The sequence below is a fragment of the Pyrus communis genome, chromosome 14 (assembly GCF_041283825.1).
Source record: "Pyrus communis isolate YQ-2024b chromosome 14, ASM4128382v1, whole genome shotgun sequence".
Classification (NCBI taxonomy): Eukaryota; Viridiplantae; Streptophyta; class Magnoliopsida; order Rosales; family Rosaceae; genus Pyrus; species Pyrus communis.
Genome location: NC_142578.1, coordinates 7,398,015 through 7,424,456, shown reverse-complemented (window position 1 = coordinate 7,424,456; position 26,442 = coordinate 7,398,015). Strand labels below are relative to the sequence as shown.

The 26,442-nt window shown below is 36.9% G+C and overlaps 2 protein-coding genes across 2 annotated transcripts; both read right to left on the bottom strand.

Annotated features, from left to right (window-relative positions):
* Positions 1-10,879: 10,879 nt before the first annotated feature.
* Positions 10,880-13,463, bottom strand: LOC137713971 (protein DMR6-LIKE OXYGENASE 2-like). Its single transcript, XM_068453331.2, has 4 exons — positions 13,182-13,463; positions 12,680-12,927; positions 11,976-12,297; positions 10,880-11,467 (listed from the first exon to the last, which is right to left on the bottom strand). Exons 1-4 carry the CDS (start codon positions 13,404-13,406, stop codon positions 11,222-11,224), a joined length of 1,041 nt encoding a protein of 346 aa, XP_068309432.2. The 5' UTR covers positions 13,407-13,463; the 3' UTR covers positions 10,880-11,221.
* A 9,379-nt stretch (positions 13,464-22,842) lies between these two features.
* On the bottom strand, positions 22,843-24,977 carry LOC137713409 (uncharacterized). Its single transcript, XM_068452703.2, has 2 exons — positions 24,743-24,977; positions 22,843-23,179 (listed from the first exon to the last, which is right to left on the bottom strand). The coding sequence occupies exons 1-2, from the start codon at positions 24,854-24,856 to the stop codon at positions 23,027-23,029; spliced, it is 267 nt and encodes an 88-aa protein (XP_068308804.2). The 5' UTR covers positions 24,857-24,977; the 3' UTR covers positions 22,843-23,026.
* Positions 24,978-26,442: the final 1,465 nt, after the last annotated feature.

Sequence of the window (26,442 nt, the reverse complement as noted above, 5' to 3'; positions counted from 1 at the left end):
TGGATTGACTTGAACACGAAACTTAAGTGTAGAGGTAAACAAGCTAGATATTAACATTAAGCTATAAATTGTAGAAAAGTAAATGAAGTACAATTGCAGAGAATTTAGAGAGAGAAAGTGAATGACTGAAGTTTTGTATTGCTCGAATGAATGAATTACAGAGATGAGTTTCTTATTTATACAAGTATCATTTGCTTCACTGATAAACTACTTACTAACTAACTTCCTTATGTTGCTATAATCTCAACAGACTAACAACCTTGCTAATGTGTTAACTAACTGCCTTGTTGATGTGTCAACTAACTGCCTTGCTGATGTGTCAACATACATGTTGATGTGTATATAAAGCAATGTTGATGTGTATATATCAGTCAACATCCCCTTTAATCTCAACTGGGTTCCCAAGTTTGAGATTGTATGAGTGCTTCAAGAAAGAAGGACTATGTAACCCCTTTGTTAATATATGTACAGTTTGATATTTAATAGGAAAATATTGAACTTGAAGGTCTTACTTTTGAACCGATTCTCGTACAAAGTGATAATTTGTGTCTAAGTGCTTAATCCTTGAGTGAAACGCTGGATTTGCACTCAAAGCAATGGCAGACTTATTATCATAATATATCACAAGTGGAAAAGGTAACACAGTAGCCATGTCTTTCAAAATGTTTCATATCCATGCTACATCAGTTGTAGTCACTACTATAAAATTATCTATTGCTGGCAGTCCAAAAACCGACAAGAAACATATATTACTGTCGAATTTTATGCAAAATCCGACAGAAAATGGATGCAATGTCGGATATAATAAGCGACAGATTTGCCAACGTCAGGAAATGAATTTTTCGACAGAAAATACTCTAAAACCGACATAACTTGTGTCGGATATAACCGACAGAAAATATATTAATAATGAATAAAGAAGAGCATTTTCTGTCGGATAAAACTGACAGAAAATACATATAACAGACAGAAATTGTGTCGGATATAACCGACAGGAAATATTAATAATGAATAAGTAAAGCATTCTCTGTCGGATAAATCCGACATCAAATATATTAATAATAAAAAAAATAAAAAGGACAAGAGAGCATTCTTCCTTCTTCTTGTTGAGAATTTCTCTCCCCTGCTGCTCAAAATCAAAATCTGGAGCTAATAAACAACCAGAAAAACATGCTTGAACCCCCATCTCCACCAACCTTCTTCCCAAACACAAAACACAACAATCCATCCGGGAAAAACAAAAGAGAAAACCCATATCTTCCACTAGTAAACAAAACCTTTCATACAATGGACAAAAACAAAGGAAAACAGAAACAAAAATCAACCCTAAAATAGGCGAAACCAAGAGTTAAGATTACTTCCTCATCTTGCAGGTTTTTCTCTCCAGATGGTTCAATCCCAGATTCCTATATACAAAGACTTGTCATCAGGACTCATTGATACACATATATGCACAAAATCAATCTCTTGCCGCACTTTGTAATCTGCCTTTGTGCTATATAAATATGCACAAAATCTGCAGGTTTCGCGACCACCATCTAATGAAGTTGAACAATACTTCATTAAAGTTCCCACTATTGAAGCGTAGCATCAAGCTCAATTCAAGTATTCAAACAAAGCATTCAAAATACGCATTCAAATGCAAACACAGAGCAACACATTTCAACTAATATTAATAGATTTAAGGAACGATTAAGGATCAAAACAGACAAATTCCAAGCGACCTCATGTTCTTTTAGAAAAATCCAAAAACTCTAGATTCCCAAATTGAAATTAAAACCAAAACAAAGCAGAAATCACACCCGAACCCAAGGCGAGAAACCAAGAAATCGAAAACGGAGTAGAGAAATTACCAGAAGCGGAGGACGAGACGGGATGAGGGCGAAGATGAGTGGAGGGTATCGAAGGCGGAACTACCGAGGGCCTAAGGTCTCAAGCGGAGAGAAGGTTATCGCTGACGGAGGCGAGCTTGGGATCTGGCGTTTAAGCTTGACGGTGTAGGAGGACAAGGACTGAGAAGAGGCGGCAGTGGATAGGGCAGTGAGGGAGGAAATAATATTGGTGCAATCGGAGAAACGGTTTGGGGCTCTGTCTTCTTTTGGATGGCTCAGCTTCCATTTCTTTTTTCTGCTACTTCATAGGTTTTAATTTGAAATTTTTTCATTCATGTCGGTTAAAATTGACAGAAACATTTTTTAAAATAAAAAACGACAGAAAATTTTCATTACTGTCGGTTATAACCGACATAAACAAAATGGCATCCCCCAAATTTTAAATTCTTCCTAAAATTTTAAATTCCCCTCCAAAATTTTGTTACGATTTTAAAAAATAAAATAATAATTGTTTGGTTTAATAAATAAATAAATAATATGTATTTAAATAGAATACATTTTTAAAAATTAAATAAATAATTGTTTGATTTAATAGATAATAACTCATGTAAAATATGCGATGAAGAAACAAACAGAAAATTATACAATAAAAATGCCATCACACAAACTAAATATTGTCTAACCAATACTTGAAAAACATAAATAAAAATTTAGCACAAATTACTTTTCCCACTTCAAAATTTAGGCAAATTTAACTGAGATATGCATTGTGACATCCCACATCGCCCAGGGGAGTGATCCTTATATGTATATTTTGATCCCTACCTAGCACGAGGCTTTTTGGGAACTCACGAGCAACTTCCTAATGGGTCACCCATAATGGGATTGCTTTAGCCCCCTTTTCGCTTAACTTCGGAGTTCCTATGGAACCCGAAGCCAGTGAGCTCCCAAAAGGCCTCGTGCTAGGTAGGGATGAGAATATACATATAAGGATCACTCCCTTGGGCGATGTGGGATGTCACAATCCACTCCCCTTAGGGGCCTAATGTCCTCGTCGGCACACCACGGCCAGGGTTAGGCTCTGATACCAATTTTCACATTCCGCCTCGGGCCAGGATGTGACAATTGGTATCAGAGCCTAACCCTGGTCATGGTGTGCCGAGCAGGACGTCGGGCCCCTAAGGGGGGTGGATTGTGACATTTCACATCGCCCAGGGGAGTGATCCTTATATGTATATTCTCATCCCTACCTAGCACGAGGCCTTTTGGGGGCTCACTGGCTTCGGGTTCCGTAGGAACTCCGAAGTTAAGCGAGAAGGGGGCTAGAGCAATCCCATGATAGGTGACCCACTGGGAAGTTGCTCGTGAGCTCCCAAAAACAAAACCGTGAGGGAATGGTAAGCCCAAAGCGGACAATATCGTGCTACGGTGGTGGAGCGGGCCCGGGAAGTGATCCGCCCAGGACCGGGATGTGAAATGCATTCTACGAAACTAGTTTCCATGATTTAACCTTCAAACTTGTTTGTAAATATATTCAAAGATTAGTAACGGAACAAAAGTTTTCGATGGTTATAAACGAAAAATCACAATTTAACGGTTATTTTAGCTTCTATTTAAAATATTTACATTAGTGGATACCACAAATTTAACGAAGTATAATATTAACTCTAAGTGTTTGTTTAATCTGCCGTTTTGACACAATATGCATTCTATGAAACTTTTTTCAACGATCCAACCGTCAAACTTATTTGTACACACTTCGAGATTGCATACATAAAAAATCATAAAAAAAAAACATTCAAAGATTACATAACGGAACAAAAGTTTTCGACGGCTATAAACGAAAAATCACAATTTAACGATTATTTTAGCTCCGATTTTGATGATTTTTTACAGCTACACTCCTCGACCTTATAAGAATGTAATGAATAAATTTGATCTTTAATTTAAAATATTTACACTAGTAGATATCACAAAATCTTATTTTATACTTAATAGAAGTATAATATTGACTCTAAGTGTTTGTTTAATCTACCGTTTTGACGCAATATGTATTCTACGAAACTTTTTTCAACGATCCAACCGTCAAACTTATTTGTACACACTCCGAGATTGCATACGTAAAAAATCGTAAAAAACAAACATTCATATATTACATAACGGAACAAAAGTTTTCGACGGTTATAAATGAAAAATCACAATTTAACGGTTATTTTAGTTGCGATTTTGATTATTTTTTACAGCTACACGCCTCAACCTTATAAGAATGTAATGAATAAATTTGATCTTTAATTTAAAATATTTACACTAGTAGATATCACAAAATCTTATTTTATACTTAATAGAAGTGTAATATTAACTCTAAGTGTTTGTTTAATCTACCGTTTCGACGCAATATGTATTATACAAAACTTTTTTCAACGATCCAACCGTCAAACTTATTTGTACACACTCCGAGATTGCATACTTAAAAAATCGTAAAAAACAAACATTCAGATATTACATAACGGAACAAAAGTTTTCGACAGTTATAAATGAAAAATCACAATTTAACGGTTATTTTAGCTCCGATTTTGATGATTTTTTTACAGCTACACTCCTCGACCTTATAAGAATGTAATGAATAAATTTGATCTTTAATTTAAAATATTTACACTAGTAGATATCACAAAATCTTATTTTATACTTAATAGAAGTGTAATATTGACTCTAAGTGTTTGTTTAATCTACCGTTTTGATGCAATATGCATTCTATGAAACTTTTTTCAACGATCCAACCGTTAAACTTATTTTTATACACTCCGAGATTGCATACTTAAAAAATCGTAAAAAAAAAAAACATTCAGAGATTACGTAACGGAACAAAAGTTTTCGACGGTTATAAACTAAAAATCACAATTTAACGGTTATTTTAGCTTCGATTTTGATGATTTTTTTACAGTTACACTCCTTTACCCTATAAGAATGCATTGAAACCACAAAATCTTATTTTAAACTTGATAGGGAAGTATAACATTAACTCTAAGTGTTGGTTTAATCTACCGTTTTGATGCGATATGCATTCTACGAAACGTTTTTCAACGATCCAACCGTCAAACTTGTTTGTACACACTCCAAGAAAAATCGTAAAAAACAAACATTCAGAGATTAGGTATCATAACAAAAGTTTTCAATGGTTATAAACGAAAAATCACAATTTAAAGGTTATTTTAGCTCCGATTTTGATGATTTTTTGCAACTACACTCCTCGATCCTATAAGAATGCAATGAATGAATTCGATTTTCAATTTAAAATATTTACACTAGTGGATAAATCTTATTTTATACTTAATGGAAGTATAAAATTAACTCTTAAGTGTTTGTTAAATCTATCAATCTATCAATCGCAAAAAAAAAAAAAAAAAAAAAAAACATCCAGAGATTATTTTGGTGGCCGTCCAAAATTTTTCTTTGTTCGTGTCGGTTATATCCAACCGAGCCATGAGTGAAAAAAATATATTTAAAACATGTGTTTATATATTTATTTATAATCACTATAACATTTTAAAATAATAAAATCAGACATGATAGAGTACACAAGATGTTCATGTGTGTTTATGTGCCAGACAATGTGCTTTGTGACGCATTGAAAAAAATTGTTTGAATTTCTTTGTATCTCGTTGCTTGCCTGTGAGGGAGTATAATCCTTATTACAAAAATAATAGAGCTTCAGATTGTAGTCTGTTGTTATTATTCTCTTAGAAAATTTATAGCTCGTGGGAATTGGGTTCATTAGACTTTAGGGTCATGAGTGAAAAAAAAAATATTTAAAATATGTGTTTATTTATTTATTTTTAATCAATATAACATTTTAAAATAATAAAATTTTCATTTTTGTCGGTTATAACCGCCAGAATAGTAAAATAATAACCACCAGAAAGTAAAATAATAAAATAGTCAATTTCTGTCGGTTATAACTGCCACCATTAAGCCATAATTCGCCACTAAATATCTGCCAAGACTTTATGACAGATATAACCAACATAATTTTTCTAATATCCACCACTAAATATCCGCCAGGACTTTATGTCGGATATAACCGACATGATTTTTCTAATATCCGCCACCATCATTCACCAGCTAAAGCTAATATTGTAGTAGTGAGTGTGGGCTAATGCCTTATACTAAACTTCTATAGAACTCCTTGAAACTGAATTCTGCTTCTTTGACCGCCAAGATACTGGATTATTTCCAATGTCGACTACATAACCAGTGACTGACCTCCTTGTGTTCAAGTTTGCAGCCCAATCTGAATCACTAAATGCAATGATTCATACTTTTGTATCAGCTGAGAATGTTATACCATTTTGCATAGTTCTTTTTAGAAACCTTAAAATCTTTTTAGCTGCCCCAAAATGTACCACTGTAGGTGAAGCCATGAACTGACACACAAAATTTACTACATATGCAATATCTGGCATTGTAAAGGTTAAATATTGTAGAAATCCTACAATACTTCTATACAAACTGGGATTTGTCAACACTTCTCCTTCAGTGACTAACATTGGATTGTGTGGCTTACATGGTGTTGATGCTGGCTTACAAGATTCCATTCTAGCTTTATGAAGAAGATCTCTGATGTATTTAGATTGATTTACACATCCCCATTCTTCTTGTAATTGACTTGCAACCTAAGAAAGTATGTTAACCTACCCATGTCTTTGAGTTCAAATACTTCAAATAACTCTGTGATGACATGTTGCACCTTACTTGAATTAGAACCAATTATTAAAAGGCAAAGGCGTAAGCGAGGCGTCCCATGGATAGCGCCGCCTAGGCGTGTGGCATGAGGCGAAGCCTTACTGTATCTAAAATTTTAATATATATTTTATATATAATTATATTTATAAAATAGAATACTTTGTAAAACAAATATAATTATAACTCAATCAAAGATAATAACATCTTCTTCATTATTAAGTCTAGTTATACTTTGAAACTATGTTATATAGTCTTAAAATGTTGTAATTATTTATTTTATTGTAAGTAATTATAGAGAACTTCAAGAGAAATAAGGTCGAGTGGCCACAATTATAGGGAATTTCAATGAAAATAAAGGCGGAATTTCGCAATTACAGGCAATTTAAAGGAAATAAACGTTGAGTGGAGCAATTATAGGGAATTTAAAATGAAGTAAATGTTGAGTGGAGCAATTATAGGGAATTTAAAATGAAGTAAATGCTGAGTGAAGCAATTATTATAGGGAATTTAAAGGAATAGAATGACTGAATAGAGCAGTTATGGGGAATTTGGAGAGAAATAAAGGAGAAATATGATTATATGATGTTTATCTTCTTCTTTTTTTTGTTGGAATGTTATGAGAATATCCATAAAAATATGCTTATCTATAAATAATAAACACAAAAAGATGCTTATCTATCCATCTAATAAACAATATAAAAAAATAAAAGTGAATAATAAAAAGATAGTGGGGTAATAAATGTTAGCAAAGCGAGGACTCTTTAAATTTTAAAGAGGAAAAAATTATTGAAAAACGAAAAGTCAGGAGAAAAGAAAAGGCAAAAATGGGAAAATACAACGCCTGGACGCCCCGAGGAGCGCCTCTGCTGCCTAGGCGCTTTTCAGCGACGCTGTACATTGCACCTGGAACACAGAGGCGACAAGCTACCCGCCCAGCCTTCGAGGCTGCCTAGGCATGCCCCGAGGCGAGCCTTTTAAAACACAGGTTAGAACCAGTGATTATAATATCATCTACATATAACAGTAGTATGATAACATCACCTCCACATTGTTTGACAAATAAGCATGAATCAGATGCTGAAGCTTTAAATCCCATTGCAGGTAGGTAACTTTTGATTTTAAACATCCAAGCTCTTGGAGCTTGTTTAAGTCCATATAGAGACTTGATGAGTTTACATACATAGGATGGATTAGCCATATCCACAAACCCTTAAGGTTGTTTCATGTAAATTTCCTCTTGCAATTCACCATGCAAAAATGCTTTTTTGATGTCTAGTTGTCTTAAATCCCAATGATTGATTGCAGTGAATGTCAAGAGTATCCTTATTGTGGTGTGTCTCACAACAGAGTTAAAGGTTTCTGAATAGTCAATTCATTGTTCTTGAGAGAACCCTTGTGCCACTAGCCTAGCTTTATGCCTTGAAATAGTACCATCTTGATTCTTTTTGAGTTTGTATACCCATTTGCTGCCAATAGTGGTGATACCAATTCCCAAGTTCCTTGAGCATTAAGACAGTCATACTCTTCTTGCAATGCACTTTGCCATTGTGGCATTGCAACATCTTTTCTAAATGTTGTTGGTTATGCAGAATCACTGTTAATCACTAGAAAAAATAAACCTCCAACAAAGACTTCATCTTCAATTAATTGAAGTGATTGAAGTTCAGGTAATGTAGCTAGATACCCTTTGTAACTTTTTTGTGTTAGAGCACCACTCTTCAATCTAATGATCATTGGATGTATAGATGTATTCCCAGATTCATCAGAATTAGATACTATAGCAATTCTTCAGTATCATCAAGCATCGATTGTCATCCCAACCGTGTAGTATCCACTGTTAATAAAATCATTTGCATTGGCAGAAAGCTGTCGAAAGTTTAACTAGTCGAATGATATTGGGTTGGATCAACTTAAACACGAAACTTAAGTGTAGGGTTAAACAAGCTAGTGTGCCCACACTTTTATTGAAAATTTTGATTCAGCCAAAGTATGTGTTTGCTTTTGAACTTGCTATATAAATGAGCAGTTGAATAATTCCCAAGAACGTCACCTTCATGAAAATGGCATCGCCTTTCGGAATCCTTACAAACATATCTCTTGCAATGCGCATTGTACCTGAAGCAAAACTCTTCTGTAAGTTACCAAAGCAAAGCAAACTACGAAGATCTACACGAAATTGTTCAATGATAAGCTAAAAATTTACATCACACCGGGATGGGAGGGAGACTTTTGACAACCGAAGGAAAATCAGAGTTGATGTCCTTGATGGCAGGGTGTTTGGAGATTATCATGTTAAGAATAGTACCGTCGCCACCACCCATATCTACCAGAGTATGTTGACCTTCAAAATCCATATAAATCTCCATAATCTCTTCCTTAAAAATGAGGTTAAACTCTTTCATTGAATCCTTAAACACTCTGAAGTCTGTCATGCCTACCAATGTAATCCACCACATTCATTCCATAGGCCTAGCTAAATGGGAGCCCTCCTTCCAAAACTGCATCTTTCAAATGGTACCTACTTGAATGGCGACATATGAAGATGACCGCACTGATGCAAAAGAATAACTTTGTTCGACTCTTTACTTGCATATCAATCATAGTTTGACACGTCTACATAAATAACTCGTTTATAACACAACATGAAAATTTTTTGTACACGTGTCAGACTGCAAGTTAAAACAAAAATAATTAATTAACAGGGTTTTGTAAAAGGTTGTATTAGTATTGGTGCCAGAGACACAAATTGAGTAATGGTGCCAGAAACACACCATCCTGGTTCTTAATATAGTATTTGGAGACAGGTGCCAACCCATAAACCCTAATAACCTTCCCATTAGCTTAGATTGTTGAGCAAGTGAGAACAGAGTAAACGGAAAGAAGGCGAAGCATGCGATCAAGAACCGACGGGGCATCCGAATTGTGGAGAGATTGAAGTTGAGACGCTTGTAGACATGTAAATTTCGTTGCATACAAATGATGCATCACAAAGCTCTAATGAACAAGTCATCAATGACATGTGGCACAAATCAAGCAAAGGAAGCCCAAAAGCATTCCTAAAATTCGGCAAAGGGGATGAAATCTCCTTAAAATTGGCAAGGGGCCCAAATTGCTCCCAAAACCGGAAAGAAAGCTAAAACATCTTCACAAAACAAGCAACAATTGAAGATTGCTCACAAAATAGGCAATAAGCCCTATAGATTTCGGCCAAGCAAGGGAAATTGGCTAAAAACAAGACATAAAACATGCCTAAATTCTCCCATGGATGAATCAAGCCACAAATCAAAGCCAAATCCACCCAAAGGCATGGTTTTGGAAGTCTATAAATATAAGGTCCCAAGACAAGCATAAGGGTTGAGAATTTCTACATTGAAGGGCCGAAATTCTCACAAAAGGAGAACCTCAGCCAAATCTTTGAAGCCTAATACGTTGCCAAAGCTCTCTTCGAAGAACGTACAACCAAAGCCGAAGCTTTCTTGTGACCAAAGCTGAAGCATTCCCTTGAAGAATCGATAAACACTTGTGCCGATTCCTTCAAGACTTTGTTGCAAGCTTAAAATTTGTAACGACGTTCGATTCAAGATCATGTCGCCAAGACCCTTGAATCAACAAAATCCCACATCAACATCACCTTTGCCGCAGGTCATACGCAAACCTAGAGGTGAAGACTATCCAAGCGTTGTTTCAAGCTCGAAACTTGAAGCAATCGTTCAATCGTTCATTCGAGATCAAGTCATCGCGACCCTTGGATCAACAACCTACGCATCTACATGAAATTTGAAGACTGAATCAGAAGAAAGTTGTAAAAAGAGATTGTAACCCTACAAATTTGTCAATACAAATCTACTTTGTACACGTGTTCTCGTTTCATTCGTTACAGAATTTTTATATTTACAACACTATTTAGGAAGGTGAAAGCATGTCTCCGGCTCCAGTTTTGTGGATAATGTCAAGCACACCAAGCTCTATGGCTGCTTTAAGCACCATAAGTGAGCTTCCTCTTCTCCATTAATGCTGACATTTTAAGCTCTTTTTTTCCTTCTTTTAGAGTTTTGATTATTTGTTTGGATTGCTGGTTTATATTGTTGTGAAATTTTATAGAGGCATGAGAGGTGAAAAGGGTTTTCAATCTCTTCACGATTCTGAAATTTCTTAGTTGCTACATGCAGAAATTTTGAATAAGACTAATATGTTTTCGTGTAACTTCCGTTTTGGGGGTATGACTGCGCCATTTTATATTTGAAGTTAGTTTTCTTCTAGAAGACGAAATCATAACAGATAGCAATCATTGACTGGACTGGACGGAGTAAGGAGCTCCTCAAATTATGGCCTTGAGTCAAGTATTGTACGATTCTCAAATAACTTTATTACAGTTGCAAATTCAAATTGACATAAACAGTATCGACATCATAGTGATACTTTATAGACTCTAATGTAAATTTAAATACTTTTTACTTTTGTATTTATTAGTAAACTTAAAAATGAAATAAAATATGAAAATAGTTCCAATATCTATTTTAGAGAAATAGACGTACTATTGAAAGTATAAGACATCTCAACACTCAAACGAAAGTAGACCATTTTTTTGAGGTCATTATTGTACCCGTCCAAAGCCAGTGACATGAAATTGCATGCACATGTTCAACTGTTCAAGCGGGTTTGAACAAGTCTAAGCAGCACTCAGTTGCTAGCTCTTTATTCCAGAATTTCTCATAGTACTCGGCGTATGTGAAGTTTCTGTACATGGCTGGGTTGTCATAGTTGATGAGCTCCTCCGCAGGCCCAATTACTGCATCTGGTGATGGACAGTAGAAAGTTGGGATCGATATTCTCTCTGAGTTACAATTTACCACAGCTCTATGGAGAACACTCTTGTACCGATTGTTGCTAATTACCTGATACCAAATAAAATGGTAAAAAAGTTAAAATCGATACAAATTTTACTCCTGTGTTACAAACTTTGTCCATCTACTTGGACAAGTCCCCCTTGCTAGGGATAAATGAGCTTAAATATCTCGGGAATGGTGCCACCATCTATTAGTTCTCTCCTCCTCATGCAACCAATCAGGTGAGAACATAGATTAAAAAATAAAAATCAAGATTTCACGCCGTAACATGGACAATTCATCCCTAGCTAGCTAATGGAAAATATATGGGGCAATTTTCCAACATGCTCTTAGAAATTGTATACACCAGATGATCTTTTGGCCATTGGATCCTTTGGTTCCATGGACAACAATCCAATAATAAAAAAATCACAAAAGATAGAATACATTGAAGCATTGTAGAATTAGTTATGGCCATTAGATTCTTCGTCAAGAAACCAATGACCAATATCTAACGACCAAAAATCTTGATTGATAGATACACCGAAACATAGTAAAATTAGGATATTATATTTACCTGCATCATATCACCAATATTGACAATGAAAGTGTTGGGAATAGGGTTGACAGCAACCCACTTGCCATTTCTAAGGACCTGTAATCCAGGCACTTCATCTTGAAGAAGGATGGTGATTAGGTTGGCGTCAGTATGTCCAGGCAATCCATAAGTCAACTCTGGCTGTGGACAAGGTGGATAGTAATTCAAAGCCATATGCTGCCCTTGCTTCCCCAATGCCTTAACAATATAGCTTTTTTCCAAGCCCAAACTCTCTGATATGGCCTCAAGCAATCTCAGCACCAATTCTCTCACATTTGTGCAGTACTCACCCACTTGCTCCCTGTGAACATAGTTCCGACTCATTCAGTTGTGTGACTTATAGATGCAATTAATTAGAAACAATTGAACTCGTGTAGGGTGATGCTCTGTGAATTTAGATCATAGATGGGTTTGATGTTTGTTAAGAAGTCTATTCTATATAGTTCATATTCAAAGTTTCACAAGATGAGCATTTGTCTACCAAACTTAAGCCTGACAAAAGAACGTTACTTGAGATGATGACAAAAAGGTACCCCTATTTAACTAAACTAAGAATATTCTCTTATTAGACTTTGTGTTGTGTGTGTGCTCAGATTCAAAGTTTGACAATACGTTACTCGGTTTGAATATTTATTATTTAAGTAACAGCATAAGATGGTGAAAAAGAAGGCATCCCTATTTACCTGAACAATGGGGGATTGTTAGGCCATTCTTGGACATAGTCTTGAAGAGGGTAGCAATGGAGTCTAAGGAAGTCCCTCCAGTTGGACAGCTTTTCAGTCCTTACATTGAAACTAGTGGAGAGCCTGGTGGTCTTAGAAGGGTCATCTGAGTACATCTTTAACCTCTCACTCTCTGGTAATTGGAAAAACTCTCTTGCTATAGTCAACATGTTTTTGATCATTGTCTCTGGAACTCCATGATTTTTCACCTGATATAAAAAGGTTGGTGCTTAATTTAGTTATTATAAATAGTAGTACTCATATTCATACTATACATGTAATTAAGTATAATTATGTATAAAGTAATGGGATATATACACACACACACACACACACAAGGAGAAACAAAGGCACTAATCAACAGGGCATGCGGAAAGATAAGAGAGATGTGTCGAAATCATTTGCCGAAGTATATACATATATATGTGTATGTGTGTGCGTGTGTGTGTTTTTTAATTGTTACCTGAAAGAAACCATCAGTTTGGCATGCTAGACCAATCTGTTTGATAATATCAGAGTGCGTTGGGCCATGGAGGTCCTTGAGATCAATGAGAGGAATGGAGGAGGTATCTGATATCTGAAAATCAGTGAGATTGGGACGGTCGGTGATGGGTCTGATGTAGTTTGAAGGGATATGGTTCGCACCAGATATGAGGTCTGTTAGCAGTAGCTTTGTTGTGGTGGCCATTTTGCTTACGACTGAAGACAAAAGTTGCAAAACTAATGAAATTGGAAGGTTTGGTGAATGGGGCTTTGGATCCCTATCCCTATTTATAGAATATGAGGAAGCACTATTATATAGAAAATGTTTTTTTTTTTCTTCTAAAATTGTCAAATTAATTTAGGGAATTGTTATTAACACTCCAAAAATCTCATTCTACACTCCAAACTTTCTAGATTAAGAAAGAAAAATATACTTGTGAAGAGTGTAGAATGAGATTTTTGGAATTTTAATAACACTTCTCTTAATTTAAGAACTATATATGCTTTGAAACGTGTACAGTTTAAGAAAGAAATAGAAGGCAAAGTCAGATTATTACTTCTATAATTATAAAGCTCCATTGAGCAATATTTTTATTTTATTTTATTTTTTTGGAGAAAGTTAATGTCATGCTTTAGCTTAGCTTTTTAATCTTGAAAAGTGAATTCACACATTTATTTATATTTATCAAACACTTTCGTTAATTTTTTACGAGTTAATCTTATTCATTTTATTTGATGGGTGACCAAAAATTAAAAAAAATAAAAAAAGTATCAAAAATAAAAATAAATCTATAAATAGCATTACTTTTAATCATTACGGTGCTACAACAAAATGTTCCGCATGAATCTGGCCTTCTCATATGAACTTGGTTCACATCACTTTTTGCTGCTGGACCGCCGTTATAGTACTTGTACTTTGTAATGATAAAGTTAATGTCATGCTTCTTACGTTCATCATTTTAAATTCCATGCATGAGTTTAATGTGTGTTATATTGGAGTATACTCTTTTTTTCATCTCTCTTCATGTGTTTTGCATAAACCAAAAACAAATCATTTTATTATTTAGCTGAGTATATTTTACTTTTTTTTTTTCTCTTATCACATGGTATATCTCTATACTAGAATATTCTAAGCATTTATCTGTTCACTTACATAAATTACATATATTAATTTTTCATGTCTCTACAACAATGCAAAAAAAATGAAATGTCCAATTTACGTGTCGAATAGAGATTTAATTATGCTGATATATATGTTGTGCCCCCCCTCCCCCCCCCCCCCCCCCACCACCCAAAAAACCAAAAAAAAAAAAAAAACAAAAAAAGAAGAAAGTGATGAGTTGGGTTTGCCAACAAATTTAGACTTAAAAAACGTTATCTAATTTCGTCGAAGAAAGATAAAACTATGATCCAACAACCCCGGTGAGTTATCGTGCACTGCGAGGAGATGGAAAATGGAAACCGAGTTAGGCAACTAGGCAAGAAAAAAATTGGGCTGCCACACGCTTAGTCTTAGTCAGAAGCGAATTAGAAGCCGATCAGCTCTATCGGCAGGTAACATGAAATAAAATCACATTCAATGATGTAATCAAAGTGACATCACAATATCACACGTCATTCCCTACGATTTCCAGGATGTAATTGTAACCCTAGTCTGCATCCGAGGGTACCAGTGTTGAACAATTAAACTTGTGACACGTTCGTCACACGTGTAAATATCCCTCTCTCTGTGCCTCGCAGACTCCTCTATCTTGTTGATGTAGCAGTGTAGCAGAGCTAGGTAAAGAATAACCGGAGAAAAGCAGAGATGTATTGTCTGCTTTTTCATTTTTTTACTTTTTTTTTATGCTCTCTGTTTATGTAGTTACTGCTAAACCATGTTAACATTTTATATTTTTATTATTTTATATTTTATTATTTTTATAAAAAATTAATATAAAATATTAACGTGGCTTAACCGTAACCACACATCACAAATAGGCATGAAGAGAGTATGAAAATGGGAGAGGCGGACAATCCACCTATGGAGAAAGCGGCTTGTAAGAAGAACAAGTACATGGTGGTAGATCAATATCCACCTACTCATGCGTTCATTCATTAATATTAACTGCATTTAATTCCAAAAACTTAGCTTAATTTCCTTTAAGCATCCGGTAACCTCTCCATCTCCCGCAGCTACGCAGAGTGCAAACCAACACACTGCTACCGCACCCATGTATCCAATTCAAGCCGGATTTTCAGAAGATGCAGTTATTGAGGGTACAAATGTAAATACAGATATTAAAGATCCTACTTAGATATTGAATAGTCTGTTAGATATTAGTTAGTTTTGTTTTGTTTGTTATACAACAACTCTCATTGGTTGCAACACTTGTATATATACTGATGTAATGTTATTTCAGAAATATGAAGAGTTTATTTCTCAATATGGTATCAATCGCCCTCTGTCTCACGACCTGATCCAAACACGCTTCTTCGCCGGCGACCTTTCTTCTTCTCCAAATCTTGATCTCTGAAACCCTAAGTCTTGAGTATTCATGGCGGCTCCTGTCTCTTCTCCTTCTGCCTCTACTGCTCATGATCGTCAGTCTCCTCCGACGACTACCTTTGTCACCGCCATTCCTCCGGTGACTTCCTCCATCACGATTCAGAACATTGGATCCATGGTACCGATCAAGCTCACCACTTCCAATTATCTCACCTGGAGTGCTCTGTTCGCTCCGATCTTTCGTCGCTACAATCTCACTGGCATCGTCGACGGCTCAACACCTCCACCACCTCAAATGCTATTGGATGATTCTGGCAATCGTACTTCTCTCATCAATCCTGAGTATGTTGCCTGGTATGAAAACGATCAAAACATACTCATCTGGCTCAATTCTACATTGTCTGAAACCCTAATTCCGTATACTGTTGGAGTTAATTCCTCTCGCGAACTTTGGGCAAAATTGGAATCACGATTGGCTGCTGCTTCTCAATCTCACATTCACGATCTCCGATCTCGTTTGCGTACAATTTCCAAGGGTGAATCCACAGCTGCTCAATTTCTTCAACAGATCGAGGAAATCGCAGATGCTCTTGCAAGTGCTGGCGCTCCAGTCGCTGATTCCGAGCTTATATCTGTCACACTTCATGGACTGCCATCCGACTATGACTCCTTTGTAGATGCTGTTCAATTTCGCATCGGATCCACTACACTTGATGAATTACATGGCCTTCTTCTGAGCAAAGAAATTCAGTTGAATAATCGCAAGAAGTCGCCTCCCCCTGCTTCTTTTCAGGCGTTTAATTCTTCCCTTGGTCTTCTTCCTACCCCGTCTTTGCCCCCTCAGGCTTACACTGCTCAGACTCATTTCTCTCAGAATTTCTCTCAAGGCCGTTCTCCTAACTACTCTCCAAATCGTGGCAGTTCTTCAAACCCTAGACAGTTTCAAAGTCGGGGTAATTTCAGAGGTAACTTTCAACGCAATGGTTCTCGGCAGAACAATCATCGTTTTTCTCGTGGTGGTCGTTCTTTCTCTGGCAAACGCTATTCTTGTCAAATTTGCCGTCATTATGATCATGAAGCTCCTGACTGTCCCCAACGCATGAATCCAAGCTATGCTGTCACTTCTTATCCCTCTGCTATGGTTGCTCAAACTCATTCTCATTCCTCTGCTCCCTCTTGGCTTGTTGATTCTGGCGCCAGTTCCCACATGACAAACTCCTCTACAAATCTGCAAAATCCTGAGGCTTATCGTGGTCCTGAACAAGTCTACATTGGTGATGGCAAAGGTTTGCCTATTCATCACTCTGGTTCCTCTATTTTAAATACCAGTACTCATTGTTTTAAATTGAACAATGTTCTTCATGTGCCTGATTTAAAGCAAAATCTCTTATCTGCCAATCAATTTCTTCTTGACAACTGGTGTTCCATGCATCTTTACCCCTTTCACTTCACTGTGAAGGATCTTTCTTCGGGGAAGATGCTTTTTAGTGGACCAGTTCGTGATGGTTTCTACCCCTTTCCTGCATCTTCCACTACTGTTGGTCATCAAAAAGTGTTTGCTGCAACTACAAAGGCTTCTCGGGATATTTGGCACAAGCGACTTGGCCACCCCTCTACCAAGATCTTAAATAAATTGATATCCACTTCGTGTATCTTCATGTCTAGTCCTATGAATAACATTTTCTGTTCTGATTGTGCTGTCAGCAAAAGTTCTAAACTTCCTTTTGTATCTGTTTCTTGTACTACACACAAGCCATTAGAGCTTCTTCACATGGATGTCTGGGGACCTGCTCCTATTTCCTCTGTACATGGATTTCGATACTATGTGATAATTGTTGATGACTATACAAAGTACTCTTGGTTTTATCCTCTGCAGTTCAAGTCTGATGTTTTCCCTACTTTTGTTCAATTCAAATCACTTATTGAGAACAAGTTGGATGCCAAAGTTATTTCTATTCGTTCAGATTCTGGTGGAGAATTCTTGAGTTCCAAGTTCTCTAAGTTCTTACTTGCTCATGGTATTTCACATCAACTCAGCTGTCCTCACACTCCCGAGCAAAATGGGTGTGCTGAGCGCAAGCACAGACATCTTGTTGAAACTGCTAGGACTCTACTGACAGTCTCTAAGGTTCCACATCAATATTGGGTTCATGCCTTCTCCACAGCCATTTATCTCATCAACAGAATGCCTCTTGTCTCAAACGTGTCTCCCTGGGAATCCTTATTCAAGAAAGTTCCAGAGTATACCTCTCTCAAAGTTTTTGGTTGCAGCTGCTTTCCTTGGTTGAAGCCTTACACCACCTCCAAGTTAGAACCAAAGAGTAAACACTGTGTCTTCTTGGGGTACAGTTTAAATCACAAAGGGTACAAATGTCTGGATCCTCTCTCCAACAAAATTTACATTTCTCGGCATGTCATCTTTGATGAGCACAATTTTCCCTTTCATATTCCTTCTTCCTCACCTTCATCCTCTCCTCAGCATATATCTTTCTCATCTTCCTCTCCTATTCCATCTCACCTCACTTTTACTTCTGTTCACCCTTCTCAGCCGTCATCTCCCCTCTTATCTTCTTCCAGTCATACACCTACTTCAGTGCATCCCTCTCCTTCTTCTCATCAATCTTCTTTTCCATCTTATTCTCCAAATATTTCTTCCCCTACTACATCTCCACCTGCAAATACATCTCAAAATGTTTCTTCCCCATCCCTGCCACCCTCTCCTCTCAATTCTCATCCTATGCAAACTCGGTCCAAATCTGGCATATTCAAACCCAAAGCTCTCCTTGCCACCAAACATCATCTTCCTTCTCATCTCCCTGTTGATTTTGTTCCTGCTACTTATCATCAAGCCTCCAAGTATTCTCACTGGAGGAAAGCAATGCAAGATGAGTTTAATGCCCTTTTAGAAAATGGTACCTGGTCTTTGGTTCCTCATTCTCCTTCTCAGAACCTAGTAGGCTGCAAGTGGGTTTTTCGCATTAAACGTAAACCTGATGGCTCTATAGACAGGTACAAGGCCAGGCTAGTTGCCAAGGGATTTCATCAACAGGAAGGGTTAGACTACACTGAGACCTTTAGTCCTGTTGCCAAACCTGTCACAATTCGACTCTTACTTACCTTGGCAGCTCAATTTGACTGGTTTCTCAACCAGCTTGATGTCAGCAATGCATTTCTGCACGGTACTCTCTCTGATTCTGTCTTCATGCAACAACCTCCAGGATTTCAAGACCCTGCCCAACCTAATTCTGTTTGCATGCTTCATAAATCTCTGTATGGTCTCAAGCAAGCTCCTCGAGCTTGGTATGACAAGTTACATGGTGCTTTACTGTCTCTGGGATTTGTAGGCTCCAAATCTGATCATTCCTTGTTTGTCAAGAAAGAGCCTCACATGGTCTTTATCCTTGTCTATGTGGATGACATTCTTGTCACAGGTCCTTCTTCTTCTGCCTGCAAGTCTGTTATTTGTCAACTCAGTGCCCTGTTCCCTATTAAGGACCTTGGTTCCCTGCATTACTTCCTTGGTCTTGAGGTTAAGAGATCTTCCAAGGGCATCTTTGTTTCTCAGACGAAGTATATTTTGGACCTGTTGCACAAGGCCAAAATGGATGGTGCAAAACCCTGTGTTACTCCACTGAGTACATCTCAACTCGATCACTCTTCTCCTCTCTTGGCTGACCCTACTGAATATCGATCTCTTGTTGGCGCTCTTCAGTATCTTACATGGACTAGGCCGGACCTCTCTTTTGCAGTCAACCTTGTGTGTCAGTTTATGCACTGTCCTCGCTTATCTCATCTTCAGGCCGTCAAAAGAATTCTGAGGTATCTCAAAGGTTCCATTGAGTGTGGTCTCTGGTTCTCTAAGAGTGTATCAACCCCTAGTATCACTGCCTATTCTGATGCTGATTGGGCGGGATGTTCCATTGATCGCAAGTCCACTGGTGGTTTCTGTGTTTTTCTTGGTCACTCTCTCATCAGCTGGAGTGCTAAGAAGCAATCCACAGTGGCCAGGTCCTCCACAGAAGCTGAATACAGGTCCTTAGCTAACACTGCTGCCGAGTTAACTTGGATATGTCAGCTTCTTGCTGATATTGGTTTTTCCCTGCCTTGTCAACCCCAGCTCTGGTGTGATAATCTTTCTGCGATCTCCCTTGCCAAGAATCCTGTTTTCCATGCTCGCACCAAGCATGTCGAAATCGACTATCACTACATTCGGGAAAAAGTTTTGGCACATGAACTTTCTCTGCATTTTGTTTGTTCCCAGGATCAAATAGCTGACATTTGTACCAAGGCTCTGTCCAAATCCAGATTTTTGTTTCTCAGGGCCAAACTTGCTCTTCGGCATCCTCAGATTAGTTTGAAGGGGGATATTGAGGGTACAAATGTAAATACAGATATTAAAGATCCTACTTAGATATTGAATAGTCTGTTAGATATTAGTTAGTTTTGTTTTGTTTGTTATACAGCAACTCTCATTGGTTGCAACACTTGTATATATACTGATGTAATGTTATTTCAGAAATATGAAGAGTTTATTTCTCAATAGCAGTTGCGCCGTCGTCTGCGACCCAACCCTCCTCCCTCTGCCTTTCGTCACCAAGTGCCCATCTCTACCCCTTTCCTTTCTCTTTCCTTCGTCTCTTCGCACATGATTTTTTTTTCCTTTTTCTTTTGCCGGCCAAAACTTGAATAGACAATCAACTAATTAGAAACAGTGTTGTTTACTTGTCCACACTGAAGGTGCCCTGAATCGTCTGGTTCTATGGCTCCAATTTGTTTACTTATCCAAACTGAAGTTGTTGTCTGATGTCAACACATTTATGTTTACTTATCCAAACTAAAGATGTGTTGACATGAAAATTATGATAGTAATTTTTTTCTCAAGGGTAAGAAGGGTTACGAATAGAGTGATGACTTTCGTATAGAGTATTTTGAGTTGTATATTGAGTCGAAGGGTCATTATATGTTGCAAATTCCTCATATATTTATATGGATAAATTTCTTGGTGTCAAGCCTCTGAGTGATAAAATTATGATAATATTCTCATTTCTTAGCATATTTTCTAAATATAAAAGGAATTATTTTCGGCCAAAACTCTATATTCATCATTTCTCAGCCTCTTCCACTTAAATTAATACTCTGAATCTAGTTCTACTATGCGTTCAATTTCTTCTTTATCCCATCAGCCTCAATCTTCGATCCTTGGAATATTTTGATTCTCATCAGAAAACATCTCAATCCTTACAAGCCTAGCTTATCCAAGATTCAGCTACTCCATCAGCACCAAACCATTGGGCCTAGACTCATAGCCCACTTTCTAGACTGACTTCAATTTAACTGAAAATGAGTTTGGGCCCAAACATTGGCCCTACTTCCTTAAATATTGGCCTGTGGGTCGAATGTTTAGGGAAATTAATCCCTTGACTGTTCGCTTCCTCAAGTTTCTCGATAGCGAAGTACAAGATCGAAAATAGGATACCGCAGAACTTGATGGGACAATGGTATGAATCTTTTTGGCTAAGTAACCAACCACTCCACTTTGAGGTCTACCAACTAAAATGGGTGGCCATTAAAATTGAACTTTTTTTTTCCAAATGGCTTATTGCCCCCCTTATTTTCTCAAGCATCGCTGAAACAACCGAATGGTTAAGAAAATAAAAGTTATTTTTTTAACAAACGAAAATAAAAATGGCCAAATCATAATGAGGAGGAGGCCAACAATGCTTTAGTCTGAGTTGAGATCTTTTTAAGCTGATGTTTTCAATCTAATTTTGCTCCAAGCCAGATAAAGGATCATCTCCAAATATTCTTAATTTGGCCAAATATTTTCGATTCTCGATGGCTAAATGCGTGGAGTTATTATGCCCTCAAGCATAATCACTTCGTCAAGATTGACTTTTAACTTGAGCACTTCAGCCAACGGAATTGCTCCATATTGGCTTTATTTCCAATAACCAGATCACTTGACATGGTTTTTTCATTTGAGACCGTGCTTCGCCTTTGTTGTCATTGAAGCATTCATTTGACAAATTGCTTTCTTAATCAATTTTTGTATCTGACTCATAAATTTGAATTTCTTCTTCTAGGCTAACCAAATTTTCTGACTCAATCGAAAGAATAGGTGGCTTTGTTTCTTTCTCGGCTAAATTGACAATCCTCTTAGGTCGGGACTTGCCGATCGGCCTTTTGATCCAACCACACTTCAAATGAAATTGATTTGTATGTAGAGGCGTAAAGGAAGTCTTTCTTATCTAACCAGTACTAAAGCGGGTTTTGTCCTCTGCTACCCATGCCTCTTGTAGGGTACTTGGAGCTTTCATTTTCGAAATGTGGGTGAAAGATTATCACATCTTTTCATGCGCATTAAGAATTTTTGTTTGCTTCCCATGTTCTTTTATTCTCCTCACATTTTTTAATGTGTCTCTCCACTTGCACTTGAATCTCGTCCAATCGGATGAATTAAGCCAGATTGAAATATCGAAATATCATATGAACTTCTAGTTTGTAGCATTAGGTCTCACTGGACGTGCCAAAACGTTGACTTTAAAAATTACAAAGCCTACATTTTGTCGCTGACACAAAAATTGTTTATTTTTAAATAATAGCCTCCTTTGAATTTTGCCCAAGCCCCCCAAAATAGCCAGACCGGCCTTGCTAAGGTTCAATCGTCAAAGGCCAGAATCAGGAGGACTTGTAGCACGGATTTACCGCTACATGGCGTCTCGTGCCAACAAATAATAACATGTCCTTTTTTTTCAATCTTAATTATTAGCACATAATGTCACCGTGACGGTGAACCTAAGGCATACAAGTTATTCTCCAAAACCAGACCAATCCCATGAACATAACGGTGACGCCACAACTAATCCTAGCACTGCTCTAATTGTGTATTGGTTCATTGGGGTGTATATTCAATAGTTTTCAAGCCGAGTTTAAAGCAAACATCTTAGGGTGTGTTTTTCGGCCACAAGATTAGAGATTATTAGGTATAAGAATAAAGAGAGACGTTAGCTAACAGTAAACCCGATGGATGCACAGAATTTTGTAATCCATTGATTATGTATTAGTTCTATAGTATCATTTGATCGACCAACAGATCTTCCAACCGAGCAGAGAGATCTAGCATCTAAATCAATATGCAAAAAGGAAGCGGAACTGAGGAAGGGAATCTCAATAGCTAAAATTCAAGTACAAAAATTAGCAAGCACAAAAATTAGCAAGAGTGTGCACCGAACATCTGTTCCAATGAAAATATTATCTTCGAGATAGAATACAAAGCGAAAGTAATTTTCTCTGAAAACTTCAACTTTCGTCAAGAAAGCAATTTACACCCCGTAATTTCATTGATGGGATGCACTAAAGAGAGCTTTACTGATGATGCCAGTGGCCTCAATGTAGCGATCCATACATCTAGAGATGCAGCTACTCTCACTCCCACCTATGCTTGTTCCTGGTTTTGTGATGCACTTGTCAAAGCACTTTGACCTCATGGTCTACGGGACAAATGAAAAACGATCAGGGAGAAGAAAAGTCAGCAAAACAAAAGAGTTACTAGCATATACAAAATACAATAGACGAGTGAATTTCACAAACGAAGAACATGAAGAAGTTTTCTTTTATATTCAATGTAAGTAATCAATAACACCACCTGTAAATTTGGTAAAGAAAACATATGGTGGTGTCACAATGTTCTTTGACCTTTAATGGTCCTCATCTCTAAAACATATGCATACACATGGAGATAGCCGAAACATCAGTATACTCACCCTGTCACCCACCACAATCATCTAAGCTGTCTATGTAGGGGTACACTCGCATATAGTTTGGTAGGGGAATTGCCGGAACTGGGATTCTATGTAATATCATAGTTCATAACCCCAACATCTGGGAACATTTCCAGAGGAAGCTTCCCAAGAATATGCAACTCATATTTATTCATAAAACACATCAGGAACACACATGCAAGTGTATGCTGCATATGTGTGTCTCAAATAGCTCATAGCCTAGGCTTGGAAAACACAAGAAAAAACAGAAGAAAAATGAAATATAGGTATGATGAGTATTTGCTATTTCAAAGAAATAACCAACCTATGTTTGGATAAGGGGATTTCAAAATACCAAGGAACTTTAGAATCAATTGTTAAAAGGGAAAGCACTACAAGATGACTACCGATTAACTAATCAAGCACTACAACGCTAATACTAAAACACTACAAAGAAACTAAACAAAGGACTTGCGATGGAACTTAAAAATTTCCCTCAAACGTAGCATCTTGTCATTTTAAAGCCCGTCTATCAAAATTTTTAATGCATTCCTAACAAATTTAGATTAAGTTCCATGGAACTTTAAAGTCCCTCGTCCAAGAATAGGGTTCCCTATAACATGCATAAAACAAATAGCCAGGCAACCTCACCCGAAGAAACTCAAGAGGCTAAACCAGCAATGCCATTGTGTTTCAATCAATTGAACAACTTGCGCTCAAGCAAAAGAGTCCCTTTTCCAAGTAAAACGAAAATTGGAAACAATCAAACTCCAACACATAGGAATCCAAAGAAAATACAGACCGGTTTCTATTTCATTCATCAAAATATTTTCCTTTCAACACAACAAATCAACACGGCATAAACTAGGATTAAAGGAACAAAATTCTATACGTTAATACCTCGATAAGTTCAAAATTAGCTTCACACATTCACAGAACAAACATGAATATGCATTCGTGTACTCAGATCATCAAACCAATAAGGGCATCCCTTCCGTCGCAAGTCTAAAGCAGGGATCCACGCAAACAACTAGCATTGAAAGAACAAAATTTTAAACCTTGAGGCCTCAATATTCGAACTAATACTATGTATTGCATACTCAAATCAATTACCCATCAAACACAAGATAAAACAACCCCAAAACAAGTGAACAACAAATCAATAAATTTATGTTAACTCAAAGATTAAAAATTTACATAGTACAAATAAACTCAATATAAAATATAATGATGTGAACAAAATAAAAACCATTGATAAGATGTAGAGAGAGAGAGAGTAGAGAGAGAGAGCACCTCAAGGAACTCCTCGGCATAAGCCTGAGCAAGCTGGTTCTTAAGCTGGTCCTTGAAGGCGTCAGGATTGAATTGGCCGGAAGATCCACCTGACGGTGATGAAAACGAGTCCATGGCTGATTGTTCTCCTCCCGCCTCCGCAAACCACAGACACAACTCTATATAAATCTTGTCTTCTAAAACCCTACACAACCCGACCCCTATTCGCTACTATTTCTATTTGCCTCAGTTTTCGACTTGTCGCCGGATTTTGTGAGGCAGTGAATAGGGTAGAGACACCACGGCTTTTGGAGTTTTTGGGCCCAAAATGTGCTTTTTGCAAATCTGATTTCTTCTACTTTAAGGCCTAATATTTTTATGTTGGGTCTAAATGTTTATTTAAGCCCAATAAGGTCCATTAATTAAGTTTTCATTTAGTGGGTTGAAGAGGAATATTCTAACTATTAAGGCAATTATCGAAAATTAATTTAGTTGTTGAGACAACTCAAAATAGAGCTCGTTTAGACGTACTTTTAAAATGACTGAAAGCATTTTTGGTGAAAATGTTTTTAGAACGGATATTTAGTAAAGATGCAAGTAAATCTTGGAAAAACACTTAAAGTGCTTCATGAAAAAAGCACATAATTGGTGCTTCTTGCAAAAAGCACATAATTGGTGCTTCTTGCAAAAAGCACTTTAAGTGTTTTTTGGAACCCAATAATATTTTCTTCAAAAGCGTTTTCAGTCGTTTTAGAAGCATATCCAAACAAGCCTATATAAAATGATACGTGTTAAATTATTATCGATTCATATCATTGGTGACGATCCAAGTAACAAGAGAAGCATTCTTGAAAAATTCTTGGACTCTCCCTTTTATTGTTAATTGATTTTAGGATGGATGCTAACATTCTAATAGCCCTTATTTATATTGGCTTCAAATCATTATAACTCCCTAAGGGGATTAAACTACAGAATATGGTTGGAATAGTTTTACAAGGAGCACCCAATGTCTTTTTAGCGGAAAACTAAGATAAAACTAGGAAGCATGATTATAAGATCCGGGGAAACAACAATTTCTTGTGAGCTTATTTAGTTTATTTTTTTTTAAATTTCTTAATTACATAGACACAATTGTGTCACTTGTACTACAGTTAATTAGTCTTCTCTTGTAAGTGAGAGGGTAAGAGGTCTTAGACTATTAGGTATTATTCTGTTCTTGTAAGTGAAACGTCGGTCTCAAGTTCAATATCAAATTAGAACTAGCCTATTGCATGACTTAACTTAAATCCTCATGGTTGTATCAAAATAATCTACATAGACACAAGTGGAAGTTTGAGACGAAGAGAAAACTTGAGCATTGGGCTTTGCAATTCAATCCCAATTGTCAGCCCGCTATGATGGGTTTGATATTTTGTTTCGACGCACCAAACTGTCATTTTTGTAAATCCTGACATTATGCACTGACACGTCAAAACCTAAACGAATAATACACACATCATCCATTATTTAAGCCTCCAAAATAAGCATTCAGAAAACTATTTGCAGGTAAATTAGTACTTGTATATATCGTGCTTGATTACTACTTCTTCTTAATAGGTTAGTTAACAAATCACCTCAAATCTGTTTTGGCCCACAAAAAAGAAAAGAAAAAGAAAAGATCCCGGCCGTATCTGCAATATAAATTAGGATTGCTGCTCGATCAATCTTTCGCTCTTTCTGCT